General features: G+C 34.4%; 1 protein-coding gene across 1 annotated transcript; it reads right to left on the minus strand.

Annotated features, from left to right (window-relative positions):
* Positions 1 to 3604: 3604 nt before the first annotated feature.
* On the minus strand, positions 3605 to 18103 carry LOC144422199 (uncharacterized). The gene is made up of 8 exons (XM_078112127.1): positions 17719 to 18103; positions 16946 to 16968; positions 16368 to 16399; positions 15787 to 15857; positions 15103 to 15175; positions 5824 to 5990; positions 5433 to 5520; positions 3605 to 4321 (listed from the first exon to the last, which is right to left on the minus strand). Exons 1-8 carry the CDS (start codon positions 17822 to 17824, stop codon positions 4300 to 4302), a joined length of 582 nt encoding a protein of 193 aa, XP_077968253.1. The 5' UTR covers positions 17825 to 18103; the 3' UTR covers positions 3605 to 4299.
* Positions 18104 to 24831: the final 6728 nt, after the last annotated feature.

Below are 24831 nucleotides of genomic sequence, written 5' to 3' on the forward strand. Positions count from 1 at the left end.
TTTTGTTCATCACTAATCACATCATATAAAATCGACATAATTAACATTGAATTAAAAGTTCAAAAATAGTTTCACATTTCATGCCCATTTAATCGATGCTACATGCGAGTACATTGTTTTTGTTTATATAAACGATTATAATGCCACTGACATCCGTATATTTGTATTTATCTTTCAAAATTAATTTGAAGTTCGAAATTAGTTTGAGAACCACTGGCATATATCATTTGTTCAGTTTCTATATTGATGTCGTTTCTAAATTGTCTAGATTCCACTTTGTTCTCCCGACGTCTGGCAAAGGGAAGTGAGCTACACAACAATCTGGAATTTACTCAACACAGATTCGCTGTGAACTGCACACAATTTTTAGTTTGTAAACACCTTGTGACATTGTTGGTACAAAAATCCTGGCTGCGCCCCTGCTATCAGATGACATCCTACAAGCTGACTAATCCAAGTTCGCTACCCTCAAGACATGGTAGCTGTTTGAATAAGATTCTTAAAATACATATGCAATCAAATGCAGCCTACCTGACCTATACCTCGGAAATGCAGTGGCTGTAAAAGCAATGATTCCAATTCATTAAACCAGAGGAGAAACTACAGTACAGAGCATTCTGCAAAACAAGAGAGAAATGTAGCATGACGAATCACCTTGCAACAGTGTATCGACAGAAGGATTCCGCAGTGGAGTTAGCAGCATCTGCTAACCATTCTGAACAGAGAAACAACATAACAGAGATCACAATAATCAATGCCACCATAACAGCCCATGATGGTTGTCTACGCCACAAACATATTTCTGCACATACAGCAGTGGAGCCAACATATGTCTTACATCATTAGGCCTTCTAAATACATTCGGTCTACACCAATGTAATCCAACACCATGTAAGGAAGTTATGCAAACTGTCGAAAATTTCCGAATGGCCTGTCACGGCTCGGCTGTGGGGTGCATGGATACGCTCGCCACCGCACGTCTGATTACCATCTGTGAGTTCCTCTACAGGATAGCTATGTGTGAGAGGCATGCTGGACTCCTCATCGCCGCAGGTTGGTTCATGTTATCGCTGGTCGGTTGTAGCTTCCTCCACCATCAAGTCCATGCTTCTGAAATCAAAATAACTGGCTAACTAATGCCATACCCAACATGGACTGGTAACCAGACGAGAGGCTATGGTTCACCATATAATTAAGCTGTCTTATCGGCTTTCCGGTCCCCCTGGATAAATATGTAAACCCGATCCGATATGCTTCCATGCCACCATGTAATTCTCTGGCAGCAAGTTCACAGACAAAATTTGGTGCTGCGAAGCATGTGCACCAAGATGGCGCACAACCTGGACATAGTTAGGATTCAGGTTGTGCATCATCTTGGTGCACATACTTCTGGAGCACCTAAAATTGTATATTTGTTCCAATATTATGCCTGAACAAACATAACTGCATTGAACTCAACAACCTTCCAAATTCCGATGGATGCCATCTAATCACTATCATTAGGACATTGATAAAATCATCATTCAGGGTAAGATATAACAGCACTGTTCACAGCTGCATTAAGCAGCAAACACATCAAACCCCAACCCCCAGCCTGCTTACCTTAATAGTTATCTAAAAACAATCTATGCGCAAAATTAAGAACCTATAAAGGATTCTTAGCCAAAAGCACTTTCAGTAACACTGATGCATTTCATCATAGGATGAGGGAACAACTACCTAACCTATGAAGAAAATCCACTGGTGTTATTGAAAGTGCTTAGTTTTTTCGTACAGACTGTTTTTAGGTAGCTAAAAAGGCAAGCATACTGGTTGTTCGGGGTAAGGGGTACGCTGTGTTTGCTGTCTAATACAGCTATGAACAGTGATGTTCTGCCCTACCTTGAATGATGATTTATCAATTTCCTGATGATAGTGATTGGCTGACATCCATTGGAATTGAGAAGGATGTTGAGTCCAATGCATGTATCTCTGCTCGGGTATAATTATGGGACAAATATACAGTTTCGTCTGTGAACTCCAGGCCGACTCATCAAGAAATGTACGGTGGCATGGAAGTGATGGGCCAATCCAAAGTTTTTGACTGTTCGCACAACTTCCTTACATAGTGTTAGATTACATTGTTGTAGACCAAACATATAAAGAGGATAATTCTGCAAAACATATACTGGTTACACTGTCTGGATATGTAGAAATACATTTGTCTGGTAAGACGACCATCATGGCTGTGGTGACATTGATTATGATCTCTGTTATGTTGTTTTCCGTTCAGAATGATTAGCAGATGCTGTTAACTCCATTGCAGAATCCTTTTGCCAACACACTGTTGCAAGGTGATTCGTTATGCCACATTTCTCTCAGGTTCTGCAGAATGCTTTGCAATGTGGTTTTCTTCTGATCGAATGAACTGCGTTAATTGCTTCCACAGTCATAGCATTTTTGAGGCATAGGTTTGGTGAGCTGCCTTTGATTGCATCTCTGACCTCGAAACTGAAACTTTATTGTCAGAAAATGGGTTGAAGAGTTAGAAGACAATACATCAAAAAAAAATATGTAAAGATTGATGATCAATGCAAGAAAATAGTGTCCTGGACATAGTCAGCTTATAGATGAAAGTGAAACATGTGCCATATATAAAGTCCATCCACTTGTGGTTGACTTATCTTTGGCTACGGATTATTTTAATTAGACTGTAGCACTGTGTGACATCTACATATGGTGGATGAAGTTACTTAATAGAGCACCGTAGCACAAAAAGACTTCAACAATCGTTGAAAAATTGACGAAGACCTGGATTTGCATATTTGAAAGGACCCAACCAAGTACATTCTGATCATTGTGAAGAACTCAATTCGGCAGGAACTAAGCGTAGTCGAAATGTTGGTATCAAAATTTTTTTTACTGCAGTATATTTTTTTTAGAGCAATTGATTATGTTAGCGTTATAAAAGGCTTACTTCTGAAATTTGTCCTATTACAGTGAAAGATGAAAATGATTGAGAAACAGCACTTGCCCAGGAAGTTAGTACTAAAAATAGTCAATACTAAGGTTTCAGCCCTAACCTACTTGTTATTGGTAGAAACATCTGCTGACTACCATCTATTATTCATAGAAATTCTTTCAAAACGAATGACTACTAGAATGTATGTAGCAAAACATGTAATAGCATTATCCATATTGCTCGCAAAGCATTTATTGAGTCTGGGTATTAATAAATAAAGCATTCCTGCTTGTAAAATATTTTTCAAGATTACATCACATATCAACCTCAACACCACTATTTGTACAAGCGGTTCCTAAATGAACTACGTAATTGCAGAATGAAACGACCTCTTACTGCAGCTATACAACCAGTATACAAGAGAACCACCAGAACTTCACCCAAGAATAACAGTTATTATGATAAAAGTGTTTTTCATGCCGATAGTGAATTTAAATTTTGTAACAGAAATGTATTTTTCCATAATTTTGACCTTATATCTGCCCACCCGGGATTCTCAAAAACGGGGGTTTCAAAACCAGAAATTCCCATTCCATTCGGAAACTATAACCATGATTATGCATTCGCTAAAAGAGACTTTTTAGCATATACCGACTAAAATACCCTTTGTTGACATAAAAATATGAAAAAAAAATGCCCAATTATATTTAGTTTTGGTCTTTATATTTGCGATTATGCGATTCACTTCTACCATTTATTTATTTAGTTTCAAATACACAAAAGTATCATCAGAACATTCCCATGGACTAGCAGTGAAACTCTCAAGCGACATTTACAGAACAGCAATTACCAAAAATATCTTTACCGTTGATATAGACATTAACTGTAAGGGTCCAGAGTTGGATCAATATCCAATTATCATCATATGGCTATGTGTAAGCCATCCTACCTATGAGAATGACTGGCGCATTGCGGCATGTTTTAAGTATATATTTTTTTAATCTTACACTACGATAGAATAGGTCAATAGAGACCTGAACGCGGTTTCATCACTTTCAGTACCTGAATTTGACAGCCAAGGTAAAAAACTCATATAGAATTAGGTATTTTTGAAATTTGAAACTTTACAATCATGCCTTGTCGACAGATCACAGCATTGATTAATAAAAACAGCAGGATTTAAGAAAAACTCACCACTCTACAGGAAAATATTATTCTTTGAATTTTACCACATAGATACTTTGTGAGGATTAATTGTCATCTTGGAATTGAAAGACAGTGTTGTCTTTTTCATATCATGCAAGTGCTTTATTTATTATCAATACCATACAAAAATAATTTTAAATTCATTCTGGTCTTTAGGGTGTAGATGTAATATATCTGCAAGAAAATATTATATTCATTAATGAAAAGTTGGAAAATAGTTGAAAATGAAATACTAAATCATACTTTAGTTCTGTCCAACAAAATTATGTTCATTTTCGCGACACACCCATTGGGAACTGCTGCTATAGACATTAACTTTAAATTTCCAAATATGGACCTTTCCCCCCGACCTTTGACCCCCGGAATATTCTTCCTATACTTTATCATTGCAAAATTTTCAGGGCTATTCTAAGAGTGCTTTTGCGAGTTGGCACCTGTGAAATGGGCTATGTGTTTTAAACCATCATCGCATACAACAATCTGTTTTTTAAATGTACCGGTAAAGAATTTTAGCCGACTCTATCACAGCTATTTCTACACTAATTTTTTATTATTGCAATTAAATTGAAACTCCTAGGAAGACAGAGTGATCATTGAATTATCTGATTTATATTTTTAAGTTTCTGAAACACAACTGAAAACTAACGAATAGAGCTCAAAAACGCGAAAATGAGGTAATGTTCGCGACCACGCTTGAAAATCTGTCTGAGTGAGAAAAGTGTCTGAGCGGATGCGAAAAGGGAGCATTGTTACGTCATTTTTTGTATCTTGCTGATTGGCCAATGTCACGAAGTAAACAAGGAAGTCAATGCTCGGGGAGAGGTCCATATGGCTCGGAGTTGGATCAATATCCAATCATCATGATATGGCTATGTGTTAGCCATCCTATCTATGATGACTGGCGCATTGTGACCTGTTCTAAATATATATCTTACATTATGATAGAATAGGTCAATAAATAGCTGGAAGTACTATCAACACTTCAAGTACCGGTACCTGAATTTGACAGCTAAGGTACAAAAACTCAAACTGGGTTGGATATATTTGAATTTTGAAACTTTACAAGCATGCCTTGTTGACAGATCACAGCATTGATTAATAAAAACAGCAGGATTTAAGAAAACTTACCACTCTAGAGGAAAATTTAATTCTTTGAATTTTACCACATAGATACTTTGTGAGGATTAAATGTCGTCTTGGAATTGGAAGACTTTTTTTTTTTTTTTAATACCATGCAAGTGCTTAATTTATTCTCAATACCATAAAAAATAATAATATACTATACCTTGTTTGGTGTCTGGGTTTTTTCCTGATACAGTAGGTATCATCTGTGCGTCTGGAGTCATCACTGTCAGTGTGTAATATGTCGACAGCTGAATGAAATATATATATTCTATATAAGTTGCAATTATTTGATCGTTGGCAATGAAATTAAGCGCAGGTGTCAAACGTTTCGAGAGTTTTAGTGAAGTGAAAATTTGTAAATTTCAATAAGTCTCATGTTGACCGAAAATTCTCCATAGACAAATGAGGTTTGTTTTTTATGCTGGAGTCAAAATTTCCATCAACTCGAAATTTTTTTAGGAGAGTAGATTTTAAATGGTCCAGAATTTAGAGTTTTGAGTCGGGTACTCTGCTTGTAAAAAACAAAAATTTTTGCTATAAAACTGACTTACCGTTAGGTAAAGTGACAGTTGTTAACTCACTGACAGATGATGACTCTGTTATAAATGATACCTCTCTGACAGATGACGACCCATTGATCGACGATAGGTCCGTGACAAATGGCATCTCAGTGACAATTGGCAACTTAGTGATGGTAGCAGATGGAGATAGATATTTTCTGCAAGAAATTATTATATTTATTGATGAAAAGATGGAAAATGGTTGAATATTTGACTTTATGATCAAAAATATTATTTGACTGCAGAATATCTAAAATGTTAAAAAGGAAAAATGCATAACTAGTACCACTATGAAAGCAGAAGAATGTCAATCAGTCAGAACATTCCATTTTGTCCCCAAATTTATGTATCTGCATTATTGAATATAAATCATTTGAGATGTATCCATACATGAGCAAACTTAGAAACCTTTTGGAACAATTGTAATCCTCTTTAATAACATAATATTTTGGCTAGTGGTCCCAACCAGTGTTCACTATTAGCGCACTTTTTTGCGAAAATTGCGAAGCACTTTCGCAACTTTTTTTAGGGACTGCGAAATAGCACTTTTTTCCGATTTTGAAGAGAAATAGCACTTTTTTTCGATTTTGAATGGAATAAAAATTCAAAGTTGACAAATATTTTTGTGTGCGTATTAAGTTGACAAATAAGTAACATACTAGTACTTTTGTAACTCAATTCTGCATATCATAATGATATTTACCGGAATTCTAACCTATGTGGCGAAGACATGGAAGATAAAGCTTTTGCATTAATGGCAAAATTCTTGTTTATAATATGATTATTATACAAGCACACTGATTCCGCTTCCACCGCGAAAACGCTCGGCGGCGTCTTTGAAACCAGATGTCCGAATGCAAGGCAGTGCGTTTCTCTAAACGAGAGTGGTCATGTGACTGTCGATGACATCGATGAATTGTGACCAAAGTACACGATTTTATAGTACTGGTTTGACAGGTCTGTGTTCTCTTCTTAGTGAATTTACTGGAGCCATTCAAAAATTTCTGATACTCGACACGACATTGTTTAGTAATGGAATGTAAACTTGGGCCATTGTTTGTTAAATTAGAAGAAACTTTTAGCAGCATCTCACAGATTTGCAAAATCGCAAAATTGACAAAATACATACGTCGTCGTATTAACATTTAACAGCCATTTTATTGTAACCACGAATGTTAAAAGCAAATGGCGTTTCGCGGAATTTTGCGATATTCAGTATTAGCTAGTCTAGTCATTCACGATAAATCAAACTCAGACCAGGGTCAAAAATCAATCTAAACTATTTCCTCATTAATATGCGAGTAGGGGTGGGCAAAATCGAATATTTTTTCGAATTGAATATTTTTAACGAATAAGGAATATTTTTTATGCACAGCAGGAGTCTAGAACGTCGGTCGAAAAATTAGCAAGGAAGCCTTTTCTACTGGTTAATTTCGTTATAATAGCTAATTGTTTTTGTCACGCAATCATTTTGGCGACTATATCCTGGGTTTGGCAATCCAGGCTTACGCGTGCGTTCACATCGGCAACAGCTGTTAAGGGTATTAACCACAAATTTCAAAACCAAAATAAACATCAACGTTTGTAAATTTACTGTCCCAATTTTAAGCGAATGGTATTATTATTATCGATGCCGGAATGCAGATATTTAAGACGATAATTAACTTTTATAATTTTTTTATGGTGTCTGTATTAATTTACAGATAAACCTCGCAAATCTGAGATTGTGCCAATCCTGAATGTTGATTTAAAATTGTGATTAAATAATTCGGCAATGAAGGCATTTCTGCGTGGCCATAAGACGAGATGACTTTAATAAACAGCACTTCTTTAAGGATATTTTACATATGCGACTAATGCTAAAAACATTGGGCTCGAGTGCTCTGGTGCCTAATCAGGCGCTAATTGCAACTAATTCAACTCAAGTTTCAACGACTTTTTTCGTCTTCACGATATGTTATCTTTTTTATTCGGCGCTGATAATGATAAATAAAAAATGTGTAATTGTTGATTGCAATTCCGGAAAACGTATTTTCCTTCCTCACCATGAAACGAATTTAACCGCGGTTAACCGCGCATTGGAAAGCAAAACACAATTTATTAACATTACTTTACAACGAGTTACGGGTAAGAATTAACCAGACGGCTATCGCTAACATGTAGAAACAATAAATTTGAAACGATTTTGTATAAAGCGTGTCAACATCGTTTTTGTAAATTTAGAAACGTCGATAAGTAAGACAAGTAAATAATGTATTTTATGAACTTTCATGAGATATTGGTGAGAAATATTATTTTGACCATGTCGAAATGCCATTATTGCCGATTAATTCACGTGTTTAGTAACTATCAGTGTTTTAACCCAAAGCTGAGTTACGTAAATACTTAACACTGAGTACTCATAAGATAACTTTTCAATTATTATTTAATACGAAAGTAATACGGACACGATCTAAAATTAAAAGCATAGAAATGTCAACTATCATGATTTTGATCGTCGCTACATGCGAGCGTGTTTTTGTACATATAAACCATGATGACACTACTGACATCTGCGAGTTATAGATCTCTCCAAATTTAATTTTCGCGATTTTTAATGTTTCATTTCTAGATGCGGATGCCCGCTGACTACGGATAAATGGTCGATGTTTTAAAATAGGACTTCGGACCGTTGGGCAAAGAGAGGCGGGCTACACGTAACTGCGAAATTTCGCCGTGAACGACCTTACATTTTAGTTATAAACGCATTACGTCGTCGCGAATTGCAGTTTTGGTGTAATGTTTTAACTTCCCCCTAATCTCCCGTTGAAAAAATCCTGGCTGCGCCCCTGCCCGGTGATAATTATAGCTAAAATGTTACAATTTTATTTACGGAATTTGCAAATTCACCATTTTGATAATCACGCCCTATTTATTGGTGCAAAAATACTCAAAATATAACGAATTTAATCATTTCCGATGTTAATAGGCGCAATTCATGACGGAGACAGTGTGCGTTGTTACATCGAAATTCACGATTGATTTTACGTTATACTCTTGTTCACGATTTCAACACTCCACCCGCCATGCATCCATGAGTGGAAGGTTCACATTTTCGAAACATTACTTGGCCAAGGATGGGAGGGATCACTAACGAGCTAATTGAAAGCACATTAAAAGGATTATGACTTGTCATTTTTTTCTGGTTATAGCCTGTACATGTTATACCATGTGTGGGCTCTCGGAACGTCAATTTAACTTTTAACTTTCGACAATCAATTGTATGTGCGGCTCGGCTCCTACATGAAACGGCTAATTCATGCTGCCAATATACGGAGTTTGAAATCTGGGATATTTATTTCGAATAGTCTATTTATTTTGACTCTTCTAAAATTAGGAAGCTTTGTTGGTACCTTTTTTGGCGCAAAGTATGGAATTGAAACGATACGAATATTTTGCCCAGTCCCATAGGCGAGGTTATGATATTAACGTAGAGAATATTTGTAAGCATATCACTGGATGGAAATATTTTGCACCAAGACTGTTTGCAGAAGTTGATTTATCGAATACACGGAAAGTATTTATTTATCATCTCACTTGCGAACATCGGGGTTTGGGCGGAATTATACGATTATGTTGTTGTTCTTAAATAATAACTTTTTCGATGAATGTTTATTTTCCTTCTGTGTATTAATTATGATATGTTGAGTTTTCGTTTATTTCAAATTCGAAATTGTCCGGAATACTCAAACAGGTGTAATAAGTGTAATATTGATAGTATAGTGTAATCGAGTAACCAACTTAGAAGTCTTTAGAGATGTCTAATGAACTTGATGTGTTACGGGTGTCGTAACCCCCGTTTTTTTTTATTAAATTTGACTGTTCTACCTTCCGCTTATAAAACAACATCGTTATACAGTCATCTAAGGTAACTCTCGCGACCAAATCTTTTTGTTCTGTATGGCATCACCTTAGCGCCATTTATTACCGACTGAATTTTAATTGTGTTTTATGATAAGTTATTTTCTGTTAGTTGGCGCTGATAACGTCGCTAATTTCTGTATAAACATGGAAAATTTTAAATATGTTCCTTACGTCTCTGCTATAATTGACAAGCGATAGCACAAGATTCAGCAGCAAATGATAAGCAAAGCTATTTTATAATCATGGGTTGCTTAATAAAGATTTGCTAATTATGGCAGGATATAAAGAACATGGCCTGAAATATATAATTAACAGAACGATGTTTATTTTTCAGTCGACGAAAACCCTTAATAATAACGATTGCGGAATCGCGAAAAAAATGAATACGGATTTTTGATTGTGATCAGATGACTGAGAGGGCACATGTTTTTTTCTCTGTTCAAAGCAGATATAAAACGAATACCATGTTGCCGAAAAGCGGTTACGTGTTATCTTTCTTTAGCCAATCAAAATAGTGGTAATGGTATATACAAGAGGTTTCTAAACTTTACAAACTCGGAACGCAATTAATAAAAAAATTACAAGTAATGGTGCATGGAAAAACGAATTTGATTTTATTGAAATTGAAACGCACACACATAAGAGTTTTACATTTCATGCACAACTAACCGATGCTACATGTGAGATTTGTGCACATGAACGATTATATATCGCGATTATTTATGTGAGAATGCGTACTTCTCTTTCAACTTTAATTTCCAGGATTTCGGCGTTCACGTGGTCGACTAATAAAGATTTATCAAATGGATTGGTATTTCGCGTCACACTCAAAATTATTTGGGAACCACTATCATGTCATTCGTTTATTTTTTACATTCATGTTTCTTTCAAGAATCACCCTGTCGTATTTCCTGTATCTTCGCAAAGGAAAACTCTTTGGTGTCATCATTACTATTAGTGTAATTGAAAGTGGCGTTGAGATGCGAATATTTCATACTAGGTATGCAGCATTAGAGAGAGCGTTATTTAGAAATGCTGGAAGTACATGGCATTTCTAAAAAATTTGCAAATATATGATGTTTTCTACCCGATTTGAACTAACTGGCACGCAAACCAATGCAAGTCGATATTTGAAAATTACACGTCTTAGCGTAATCCGTGAGACAGTATAATATAAATTAGGCCAAGCTAGCTCATGAAAGGGATTTCAAAGTGATCTTGCGTAATATTTCGGAAAAAAAATCTTCGATAGAAAGTAGGTCACTCTATCTATAAAAACAGTGGTACTTTCATGGTGATCTTGCGTTATTTCCCAAAGAAAAACTGGCCGGAGAAACATGACATGATGTTAACCAATCTCTTAAAAGGGAAGAGGGCGGACTACTTTCAAGCATATTCTTTCGGACGAGGAAGCGTGTTATACTAAAGCGATATTGGTGATGGGTCATGGGGATGTCATTTTGCCTGGGTTTTGTACAAATGATCCCCCTCCCTAGCTATGGCTGGTAGTAACTAATATCTGCATGTATCAATCGGTGTCCGTTAGGTGGAAAAAACAAGTTTGCAAGGCTTGTCTGTTCAGGCGGGAGTGCGCTTCGTTACTGACGCTGGTGGTTGATTGCACGAAACTTTTATTCCCGACAAGTGTGCTTATCAGGTGTCCTTCGATGAATTCCCTTGTTTTTAACAAGGGTTTAAACGAAACTCCGTTAACGGAAAGACTTCAATTCACAATATTAACGGAGGAGCGCTTTTTCGAGTATATATGCTGTTTGAAATGAGTTTAAACGAAAGCTAGGGCACCTAACTAGTTAAAATCAGAAAAAGCACTTTCGCACTTTTTTTTTCGACTGCGAAGCACTTTCGCACTCATAATTTCCTTAGAGTTAACACTGGTCCCAACCTTCTTCTATTTTAGAACTTTTTTCCCATTTCTCACTGCATAAAAACTACTTTATTTATTATTGCAGCTTCATCGCTCTCCGACATTTGTAATGTTCACCGGTTGGGATTCATTTCGGACACTATATTATGTCAAAATCAACCCAATCAAAATACACATTAGTCCAGTGGTTCTTAATAACCTTTTTTGAACAATTTACCCCTTTATCAAACAAGGTTACAAGATTTACCCCCAATACATCTGATATTAAAAATTCGTCAGGTAAAGTATAAATAGCTCTAAATTTAGATGCGAAGCCTCTCTCTCTCTCTCTTTCTTTTTTATACCCCGTCTTCGCCTCTGTATTGGGCTTCAGATCGGCGTGAAAAATAAGAGAGTGGGGTTCGGTGGGAAAAGAGTGGTGTGGGAGGGGGAAAACGTATGCGGGGGGGATATTGAGGTGATAGAGAGTTGCGAAAATAGTTCGGAGTGGGAAAATGAAATCATCGATCACAAAAAGCTTTCAAGATGATTTCTCCAATCGTATGTGCTTTTTGCACAGAACACTCTGGGGAATATAAAGACCATCCTGAATAAGATACGTCAACTCAAAATATAAAAATTTGCTCTGATTAGGAGCGCAGCTAAGATTTAGACACAGGGTTAAAATCCAATCCCTTATGAGAAAGTCGTCGCGGTTACGCGCTCGTTAAAAGACCCCACTTTTGCAGCCGACTTTCCTCATTTCCCTGACAATTATGAGAATCTAAAATGTCTTTCTATAGTAATTTAAATGTGTTCAACGTAACTTGCAATTGTTTCTTCTTACGGCAAAAGAAAAACATTACTACTCTAAAGTCTAAATTACCAAGGTAATCTGTGAACATGAAAATATGAGATGAACTGCCCGATTATATTTAGCTTTGATTCTTTTTTTTCGATGAATGCACATGAAATATATTAGTAAATCGAAAATACATATTCAACGCCTGGAAATCCCTTCCGAAAGGCTACTGAAGTTCCTTCGCCGTGAATACGCCACTTTCTCAGCAGGCACAATTGGCTGTATTTCATTCAATGTCATTGACGCTATGGTTCCAACGCCGACTGAACATAATGTGTGCTACAGACACACGAATTTTCGCGATTCACAATGGATAAAGAGGCGTTTTTAATCGTCACCTGCCTCCTATGACGAAACTTCTATTGTTTTGGGTTTTATTCTTAGTGTTTTATATTGCCGCCTGTCAACCAATAAATTAGCGTTCCTAATTAAATGATATACTTGAGCATATTCCCGCCGATGAACATAAGACATACTTATGTTGAAGGAAATATGTGATTTAGCGAGAATAAACACCGACGTTAAGGTGTCTACGACCAAAATAACGAGCCATGCTGACGAAAAGTATCGACGATTATAGTAAAATGCAATCGCACACGTTACTAACGATTTTTTGAGTCTCCCAAGTCTTTTAAAGGAGGGGGGTCAAAATTTAATGAAAAAAACTCGATTTATTTATGGGTGTTGGTTTTCAATTTCGTTTGAAATAGGACCGCTATTAATAAATAATACGCTGACACTGATTTCTCGTAACAAAACAAGCAAATAGATATGTTTTGTGTTTGTTTAAAATATTTTTTACAATAACGAAATTTACCCCCAAGAATGAAGAAATTTACCCCCAGGGGTAAATTTACCCCAGGTTAAGAAATGCTGCATTAGTCGGAACTAGTCAAAAAGGAAATCATTGTAAATGAAAACACAGTAAAACCCAAAAAACATTTTTTTGAGAAACAAATATATTAATCTAAGACGCATCAACATTTGACAATTAAGCATAAATCTCGATCTCTTCATCATTAAATACTGTTTTTAGTATTTACTAACAAAACAAACAATTTTATAATGATTTAAAGTCTCAGTAGCTCAATCTCCTATATTTCTAAATGAGTGTCTGTGGCCTTAAATGAGAAATTTAAATCTTATAAATTTTCACTATTTCAGCTGCTATAATATTAGTATTTTTGTGGTATAATTGATATTAGTGCATTTTCAGCTCTTGGATTTTTTGCCAACAAAATTGGGAATTGTCCTAATGATCCCACTCTCATGTTTTTGCGTCAGTTTTATAAGGAATGAACATGAATGCTTACGATACTGTATTTTCTGCTTAATAAGTCTTTTTTTTTGTCTAATTTTTTTTTTGGGGGGCGTCTTGTTGGACGACTATTCTTACTTTCCTTCGATGGGTTCGGCTCATACTTCTCAAACATGATTTATGTGAGCTCAATATATGGGTTGATATATTTTATAACATATTCACGGAGGTCAAAGTTTCTGTCAATCAAGATAATTTAATTGACTTTGTAGCACCAGCAGTTACTTGTCTCATTCCTTTAAAAACATGGCATGCAGTAACTATCACACCATATCATGGGTTATTTCAGTTTATGTATTGTTCAAAATGATTAAAATTACCCCTTATTGGTAAAAATAATGCTGTGAATATTATTCTACCTGAAATAAACAAGACCTGGTTCCAACCATATAAAATTATTGATACATATTACTGACCCACTAAGACGAACTTTTTCTTCCCATCTTTTTGTCTTATTGGATGGCTATATGGAAAACCCTCTTTTTCAGTGCTAAATTTAGGCTTAGCCTCTTAGATCTCTTTATTGGGAAATACGGTATTTGTTTTATGTGTGTCTTTTCCAATTTTATTAATCCCAGGAAATTCGAGAATTATATGGTGAAAATCACAGAAAATCTAGATTTTAAATCTGGCTCCGAAATAGCAACTCTGATATGAACACGAAAGCTAAAATGAAGTAGCAGAAGTATGCAATGTGCTCTAACACAGATTCCCACAAACTTTTGGGCCGTGAACCCTTGGTTGTAAATCTTGTTTTTGACAGACCCCCATCTTATGCTGTATCATTGAATCTGAATCAATACATTCTAGGGCAATTCGATAGGATTATGATTGATTGACCCCCAATATCTGGGCTGTCGGTACTAATTGAACACTTAGAACGAATTTAATTCTATATATTACTGGTGCAGTCTCACACATTTAACTTAATTTTTTTACTTCAATTGTTAAGGTTTCGTAACAATTATGATACGAGACTGTGTGAACTTATGTTTTATCTCGTTCATGAATGTCTATGTGACAGTGGATATACGTTAAAATGTATGTGTCAGATTTATAATATGTTGCGGACCCCTGTGCAGTTATCCCAGTCCGCAGACACTAGTTTGGGAAACCCTACTATAACATACATACAACTGATAGGAATTCTTTATAAATATTTCCGATTGTTTTGTATGAAAAAAGAAGTTAGGTAGTTCAACACCAATTCTCAAGGAATTATGTTTGACTAACGGAATTATGTCACTGTATACTAAAAACAACCCAATTACCAATAATTCATTACTGAAATCAGTGAAAAAACAAAGTAATATAAACGAATACCTGACATATGATGGCCAATCCACTCTGCAAACAAGTTCCAATTCGTCATTAATTTCTTTTCCTTGCAGTACCGCTGTGAAAAATTTAAAATTGAATAGGTTTTTGGTTTCAAAATTGTGGTTCACATTCAATTCCAAATAGTGTGAACTTCACTGTGTTATTTCCACGATTTAGTCATAACTTTAGTAATGCAAATTTTCATAAATTATTACTGATAAACGAATATCAGAGTAAATGAACATATAGAGAAATATCATATTGAATGTATCCAATTCCAACCATATTTGAGGAATTGATTTATATTTGACATCACATGAGGGACAGCCTGGTCAAAAAGATTTCAAGGGTGCAATGGCAGTTGAAGTGTTGAATTTAACGACGTGGGAAAAAATTGTGTAGGTAATACAGAACCAGAAAGTTTGTGGTCTTTCAGAAAACAGTAGTCCCTTACACATCCTTAGATATCAGTGGATGCTTGCTCTGTGACCTTTATTTGAAGTGGAAGGCGTGAATAAGTGTTGAAGGACAATTGATGCACAAACTTTATTTGTGATTACCAAAGGCTGAACTATAGATTCGAGTTACACATATTTTTGTAATATTTGTGAGTTCAACTGGCAAAATGTTTTTCCTTTCTCTTCATAAAATAGGTAAATTTTATGTCCTTATATTGAAAATACTTACGTTGAAAATTGGCTCGTTCCAACATTTGTCTCACGGTGGGTTTGTGAATTTTTGGTGCAGCTGCGCTGTTACTGCAAAGAAGCATTAGATAATAATGACTATACATTTTTAATCACCAAGGTGGAGTATTAAGTTTGCTAACTTGAATTCTGAAATGTGTTTCTTAATTTTCAGTGCAAATGATCAAATAAAACCTATTACTAATTAACTGAGGTGCATATCAGATGTATGTACTCAAGTATAGCTTGGTGGTTCTTATCAAGGATGATTAACTTATTAACTAGTTTTGTTAGCACTTATAAAAATAGCTAGAGTGAAGTTCCATCTACCTAAAATACATTGTAATTATATTATTTGCCTTGGCCTTGCAAGATCACTTATAAACATTTGTCCTGCGATACTTGAAAACTTATGTGAACATCAGAAAGCAATTTTTTTTCAATAGAGTTTTCCAACTTTTCCCAAAGAAAAGTTTCCTACTTTTGTCTACTTGATGTTTTTGTCTCGTAAACCAAAAAAATATATATCTGAATCGCTTTTCCTTCCCGAATTTCTCTAAGAGGTTATATGGAAATCTTTACCTTGAGTCATGCTGTATGAAACTGTTTTGCTTCTGAAAATCAAGTACAAATAAAATTTAACTACGGAACATACCAACAGATATGAAGCACAGCTGCAAAATTTACTATTATGGTAATCTTCTTGAACAAAATTCCAATACTGAGTACTAAATGTGACCTGAATTTTTTCTTATCCAAACAAATCCTTTAAATAAAAACTAAGCATCATCCAATACAAACAAACCCTAGTCAGATATTCATATAAAAATTTACTATTTAGTTCATTTAATTTTTCAAAAAACAGAGAACATGTAGAATCACCATTTACCTTAAAGACTAGTTTCTGGACTCATGCTTATTGCCCACAATGACAATTTCAGTAAATGTGAATGCACTGAAGTATCGGTTGAAACAACAATTTAACGTAGAAAATATGTAATATTTGTCTCATTGAAAAACTTGGGACTACATTTGGCACAAGTGGGCAGAGCAATAGGATAAACGTTGGGGTTCAAATCTTGCTAGAACTTTCAAGGGTTTTTTATATCTTCAGAATAGAAAATATCAATTTAGATGAATTAGATGTTTTATAAACTCACCGGTATAGATGTTTTCTTGTATCCTGTAAACAAATAGCAAATCAGAGGAACTATGATTACTGCTATGCAGATAAACAATAGTGAAAAGTAATACCTATACTGGTAGTTGAAGTTTTATATTCAACTGTTGAATTGAATCAAGTATTATCAGTTATCACACTTTTTATGTAAACGCCATTCTCCCTTCGGTTTTAAATATAAAATTCTTACTACCAATATATATTTCAGTCTAATACTGGGAAACATATTTGCTGATGGGCCATACAACCAACTTGAGACATCTAGCTGGGCCACACAAAATAATAATTTTTTCCATGCTCACAACGAATTGAAAAATTCTAAAAATGAAAAAGGCTATCACTTAGCCTTACAGTAATAAAGGCATCAGGCAAAACCACGAAAGATTTCATGTAGTGACAAGAGCAAATACTATTCTGTTTTCATACCAATGTGAGCTGAGCGCCTTTCTAAGCACAAACTGTCGAGCGTAGACAAGAGTTATACTATATGGCTTACCTCAACGCTCATTTCAATATGAGTGTTGAGTGGAAATTGATGCACAAACTTTAATTGTAATTACCATGAACTGAACTTCAGTTTAGAGTTGAACACACTTACATTTCGGGGGCCAGCCAGCTGGGGGTGGGAGGATTTTGCGGTATACGAGAGTCAACACACATATTTGTAATATTTGTGAGTTCAACTGGCAAAATGTTTTTCCTTTCACTTCATCAAATTGGTAAATTTTATGTCCTTATATTGAAAATACTTACGTTGAAAATTGGCTCGTTCCAACATTTGTCTCACGGTGGGTTGGTTGCTTTTTGGTGCAGCTGTCCTGTTACTGCAAAGAAGCATTAGATAATAATGACTATACATTTTTAATCACCAAGATGGAGTATTAAGTTTGCTAACTTGAATTCTGAAATGTGTTTCTTAATTTTCAGTGTAAATGATAAAATAAAACATATCAGTCATACTAATTAACTGTCATAACTGATTTTAACCAAAAAAATATATATCTGAATCGCTTTTCCTTCCCAAATTTCTCTAAGAGGTTTTATGAAAATTTTTTACCTTGAGTCATGCTGTATTGAACTGTTTTTCTTCTGAAAATCAAGTACAAATAAAATTTAACTACATACCAACAGATATGGAGCACAGCTGCAAAATTTACTATTATGGTAATCTTCTTGAACAAAATTCCAATACTGAGTACTAAATGTGACCTGAATTTTTCCAAACAAATCATTTAAATAAAAACTAAGCATCATCCAATACAAACAAACCCTAGTCAGATATTCATATAAAAATTTACTATTTAGTTCATTTAATTTTTCAAAAAACAGAGAACATGTAGAATCACCATTTACCGTCAAGACTAGTTTCTGGACTCATTGCTCACAATGACAATTTCAGTAAATGTGAATGCACTGAAGTATTGGTTGAATCAACAATTTAACATAGAAAATATGTAAAATTTGTCTCATTGAAAAACTTGGGACTACATTTGGCACAAGTGGGTAGAGCAATAGGATAAACGTTGGGGTTCAAATCTTGCTAGAAATTTCATAAGTTTTTTATATCTTCAGAATAGAAAATATCAATTTATATGAATTAGATGTTTTATGAACTCACCGGTATAGATGTTTTCTTGTATCCTGTAACCAAATAACAAATCAGAGGAACAATGATTACTGTTATGCAGATAAACAATAGTGAAAAGTAATACCTATACTGGTAGTTGAAGTTTTACATTCAACTGTTGAATTGAATCAAATATTATCACACTTTCTATGTAAACACCATTCTCCCTTTGGTTGTAAATATAAAATTCTTACTACCAATGTATATTTCAGTCTAACACTGGGAAACATTTTTGCTGATGGGCCATACAACCAACTTGAGACATCTAGCTGGGCCACACAATATATTAATTTTTTCCATGCTCACAACGAATTGAAAAATTTTAATAATGAAAAAGGCTATCACTTAGCCTTACAGTAATAAAGGCATCAGGCAAAACCACGAAAGATTTCACGTAGTGACAAGAGCAAATACTATTCTGTTTTCATACCAATGTGAGCTGAGTGCCTTTCTAAACACAAACTGTCATTTTAGAATGTTATGCTAAAATCTGAGTGTAGACAAGGGTCATACTATATGGCCTACTTCAAAGCTTATTCCAATATAAGTGTTGAGTGGAAATTGATGCACAAACTTTATTTGTAATTATCATGAACTGAACTTAAGTTTAGAGTTACACACACTTACATTTCGGGGACCAGCCAGCTGGGGGTGGGAGGATTTTGCGGCCTACAAGGGTCAACACTATTTTGAGAAAGTGAGACAGGTAAATAATTTATTCTATGAGAATTTCTCCAAAATTTCAAGCGAATATTGTTTTGATCATGTAGAAATACCAATATTTAGTATCAGTATTATAACTCAAAGTTGAGTTGCATTATTAATCAATTATCAGTTTCATAAATAAACGCATCTGGTGATTGAATTGATAATAATGTTTCATTTAAATTAGGACCCTAATTTACAAACTGTGATATGGAAGGTCAAATCCTACGCAGAAGATAAAAAATCAGAATACAATTAATTTGTGTTGTGAAATTCGAATTCGTGTTGAAAATATTCGAATCATTCTATTGAAAAAAGTGAATTTTGCCCACCACAAATCACGACGGGTGACAAGACTTATTGAATGACAATAAAAATATCCACTTGATTCAGCATTAACTCTATCAATGGTTTAACATTTGATCGATGCTACATGCGAGCTTGTTTTGTGCATATAATTTCAAGAAGATAATTTTAAGAACCATTGGCATACATCATTTGTTTATTCTCTATATTCATTTTGTTTCTAGGTTGTCAAGATTCTATTTGGTTCTTGTTGTATTTCGTGTTCATTAATCACGTTTGTGCAAGACATCGATCGATGTGTAAATATTTCACACTGGGCATATAGCAGTCGAGAGTGTGCGGGCAGTGCGGCTACATATGTCTCTCTGACAAATAGTTAGTTTCCTCATAAAACAACGAAGAGCGGATGATTAGTGGATGTTTATCGACGTCTGGCACAGGGCAGCCATCTGAACGTAAATCTTGAATTTTGCTGTGAATGACGCAAAATTTTCGATAAATGCCATACAGCGTCGTTAATTGCACTTTTGGCAAACCATTTCAAATTCTATGTAAACCCTCTTAAAAATATCCTGGCTGCGCTCCTTGCACAATATTTGTGTGTTCAACTGGCAAAGAATTTTTCTTTTGGGATTTTATAAGTGGTAAAGTTACATGTCCCCTTATTGAAAATACTTACTTTTAGAATTTCTTTTGTTTGATTGATTTATAATGTCATTCCAAATTCTATTTTCATTAAGATTTGAGTGTTTGATATTCCTTTTCCGAACCATGACTCTTCGTGTTGGAGGTGGTCGACAACTGCAAGGAAAATTATAACAATTAGAAAAATGCAAATGCATAAAAAATGGTGAACAAGAGATGTTATTATAATGACTATATAATTTTACCCACCGAGATGAGATATTAATTTGTCTCTTTTGAATTTTGGAATGTTGATCTTAATAAGTTTCAGTGAAATGATGAAATAAAATATATTAGTCATACTAATTAACTGAGGTGCATATCCGAGCACTCGAGTCTAGTAGTGTTATTTGAGAATTGACTGGTTAGCCTGGTGGTTCTTATCTAGGACGAGTAGATTGTTAACCAGTTTTGTTACATTTAAAATTTTTTTTACTATTACTTGGTATTTTTGTCAAATAAACTATATATTTCAAACTCTGGTCTGTCCAATATTTCTCTAAGTGCATATGCCTATGTCTATCACTCTTGATATACAACATGGAATATTCTGAATTTAATTAAATAAAAATATTTCACCTTGAGTCATGGTTCGGATCGATTTGGTTCTGAAAAGTAAATACAAAGAAAATTTAACTACATACCAACAGGGATGAAGCACAGTTACAATGTACTATTAGAAGAACCTTCTTGGGTTCACAAACCTTATATTGACTCACGCTTAAAATTTTGTAGATAAGTCACTATTTAGTTCATTCAACTTTTAAAAACTGTGAAGAATAAAATAATTTCTGTATCTACTTCCATATCAGTTGCTGCTTCTATATGGCCACATTCGGGTCAAAGGCCATGAATAGCTGAGATTTGAACATTTAGAACAGAGGTCGGCAACCTACGGCCCGCACAGCAATATAATCCGGCCCGCACAGCAATATAATCCGGCCCGCGATGCTTCACTGAATTATAGTAACAAAACAGCTGTTTTGACAATTATATTCTTTACATAACAAAATTCATTTTGGGACACGTGCAGACAAAATAAATTATTATAACCTAAAAAGTATATAATTCACAATTACGAGTTTAATGAGCTTATAATTTAAATATAATTAGCCAAATGGCAACAAAAGACAGAAAAGTTTATGCTAGTGCAAATGGTTTAATGAGGCAGAAAATATTCGAATTGTCAGTCTTCACGCGCTGCTCAAAATTTAACTTCTGATCTGTGTGAAAAAGTGTGATTCATTGGCCATCTGTTCGGTTTTATACTTTCTAAAAATATGTGTGGCCCGACAATGACTTGCAACCTTTAATTTGGCCTGCGAGCGATAAAAGGTTGCCGACCCCTGATTTAGAATATCGGAAAAAACTAGATAAGTGAAAAATAAGAAACAAAGTATTTTGCTGGCGCTATGTTATTTTGGTACTTTTTGGTATGTACTTACTTGGTATGTCCTTTTTGTTGCAGCACCTATCATGTCAAAAAACGTAATCAGGTTTTATGGTATTCTGATGTGAAATTCCCAAGTCTTAAGTCTTGACACAGATAGTATTTTTGTATGATAGGGTAGAACTTGGAAAGTTTCAATTTACAGTATTATAAAAAATGCTCTTATCAGACTACTGCTACATTTCTGAAACCGCAATTTCCAAGACATACAAGGTGAATTCAGTCTAATGTTGAATGCTTAACCAATGATAAAATCTTCAACTTTGTAACTATGGTTGCGCAAGACTTACTAACACATATGCTTCCTCTATGCCTTTACACTGGTGGTCTATGTATGCTTATAATACAAGTACGACATGGCAAAAATAAGGATATTGTTTTATTTGACATCAACAAAGATACTAGGTTAGTGTGCGACAAGACTCTTAGGACACATAAAGTGGAAGCTATATTCTCAAATAGTCATAAATGCAATATCTGTCCAAAAACATACAATATGTTTTCAGGTGGTATATTTATTGATGCTTCCACAATCACAATAAAATTCATTAACACAAAACAAAAACTTACGTTTGGTATATTTCATTACACTGCATTCAGATGACAGCTAAAATAAAAATAATAAAATACTTATCGTTATTGTATATAAATCTCATAACTGCACATCAAAAAATTGTGAGTGGTAAATTGTGTCGGACTGATGAAGACACAATTTATCTTTTTTCACATTTATATTGGGTTTCAAAGCACGATGAATAGGAAAATGTGGGACGATCCCCCTTCCTTCCCAAAAAAAAGTTTTAAAGAAAGCATAACATTTGCACAAATCATCATTCAGATATAATAATACACAAACAGGAATTAATTTGCTGTATAAGTTTTCTTTATTTGCGCAGAAGTAATTACGGTAAATAATTGATGGGTTCTGTTTTATTGGGTCACCTGGTACTTAAATAAACATTAAACTAGATCAGGTACATTATTATGTTCTACATTATTCACTGAAGTCGATTTTTCAAATCCAGATTTTTATAGATTAAGGTGTGAGTCAAAATTTGGAACGAAACTGAAAAACCATTTTATCAACATTTCAAAAATTTTCAACATACCGGTACTCTAATAAAAAGTTATCATTTATCAAATGTTAATCCGGTCAAAATTTAGTTATCTTGAAGTTAGGAGCTTGAGTCAGATTCTTTGAATCAAATTCTTATTTTTTGTTTAACCTGGGTCTGAGAGACACAGAGGCCTGGAATTAGAATTCAGATGAAACCTCCTAATTCTACATGTAAATACTGAAGGTTAGAACATTCAGACAGAACACACAATCATGAGTCAAAACTATATTGTCATAAAAAATTGTTTTCAAATTTGGCTTCAAAATATTTTATTGACTTAAACCATTATGCAGACATACCTCATCAGAGTCATCAGCACGTCTCTTCACGCCTTGGTTCTGAAAATCAAGTACACACTCTGGTCAAATGCTAGACTACTGATACATTTAGATACAATCATACACAAACAGCAGTGAAAGTGTCGAATACGTTTTCTTCCTTTGTGCAGAAATAATCAGAAAATTGATGTGCTATATTTATTGCATTACCTTGTAGTATAATAAACGCGAAACTACATATGAATGCATATGTTCTACATTAATCTAGGCCACTCGAACGACTCGACTTTTAATGCATCAAACAAAATTTGATCCCAAATTTATTATTGCCTCCACACGGATTTATCTAATAGCAAGTGCTGATATAGACATAGAAATTGAAATTAAACTTTCCAAACTCTATAAAGTTTATGAGTTCTGTATTTGACCTATGGTTTCGCAGGTCAGTAATCAATTTGATAAATTCAAAATCGAAAAAATTGCTGAAGAGTGGTAATTGGGCAAATGATTCGAATTTATCAAGTGGGTTTCATGCAAGATTACTAAAACTAAAGCCTATCAGTTGATACTGCTATAAAAGCATTGGGCTAAACTGTGTTGGTATCCCAACATCTCTGATGCAAGTCATATATACACCACCTCACCCGGGATGTAATAAATTGGGTAAAATGATAATATTTTCAAAACATAGTAACTCCTCACATCAGTGGTTTTCAAAAAGTCGGGTGCAAACAATTTTTAGGGGATGGGACGCTAATTAAATTAGAAAATATTTAATAAATTTGATCTTGCCCGCCTTATATTGGGTATTTACATTTCTCTATTTTTTAGTGATTACATAAAGCTGTTGTGCTTGTCTTTTTATTATCCTTAGCGTGGGGCATGTTTAAGAGTTCAACTTCATGCTGTTAGTTCCCAGATTCTAGAACAAACTTCGCCTTACTATCTGTTATTGGTAGCTCATAGTTAGCTGGTTATTTTTGAGGTGGGGCGCGAGACTTCACAAGTTATAAAAACTGGCACGACTTGATAAGTTTAAGAAGCACTGCCTTACATATTGTTAGATATCAGTGGCTACCTGTACATTCATGGTGAATGAGAGTCATAAAAAAAACTTACTGTTAAACTCATTCGTTCAAGAGCGACAACTGAAAAACAATAAAAATTTTAAATATATTGTAATTTTACAAGCATTGATTTCTGCAATTGATCTTGATGAACATAAAAAAATGACTTGACAAATAGCAGCATTTATGAACATGTATGATGAGTTCAATTGGTAACACTAATTATCACTACACTGAATCCATACAGCCATACGTAAATGAAATATATAATATGTCAGAATATTGTGTTTAATAATTCCACTAGCTACTGCTATGATATGCAAAAAATGGTTGAAGTCAAGTTTTTTTTAATAATAGTAAAAACATACCAGGTGACTTTAGAAGCTTTATATCAAATGTCCTTCCCTTTTTCCTAAAAAGAATACAAATTTTCAATGGAATTTTAAAATGGAAAGTTATTCAAATATTGTTCATTGATATTTCAGAATAGGTTACTGTTTCTTTTGAAAAATTGGGAGAGTGATTTGACTTGACATCTTCTCCTTATACCATCTGACAACATTTGTCTCATCATTCCCAAGACAAGTAATCTATTTATTTACTCAATTTACCTCCTCATTCTATCTCCCTT

This window comes from Styela clava, chromosome 4, assembly GCF_964204865.1.
Source record: "Styela clava chromosome 4, kaStyClav1.hap1.2, whole genome shotgun sequence".
NCBI lineage: Eukaryota > Metazoa > Chordata > Ascidiacea > Stolidobranchia > Styelidae > Styela > Styela clava.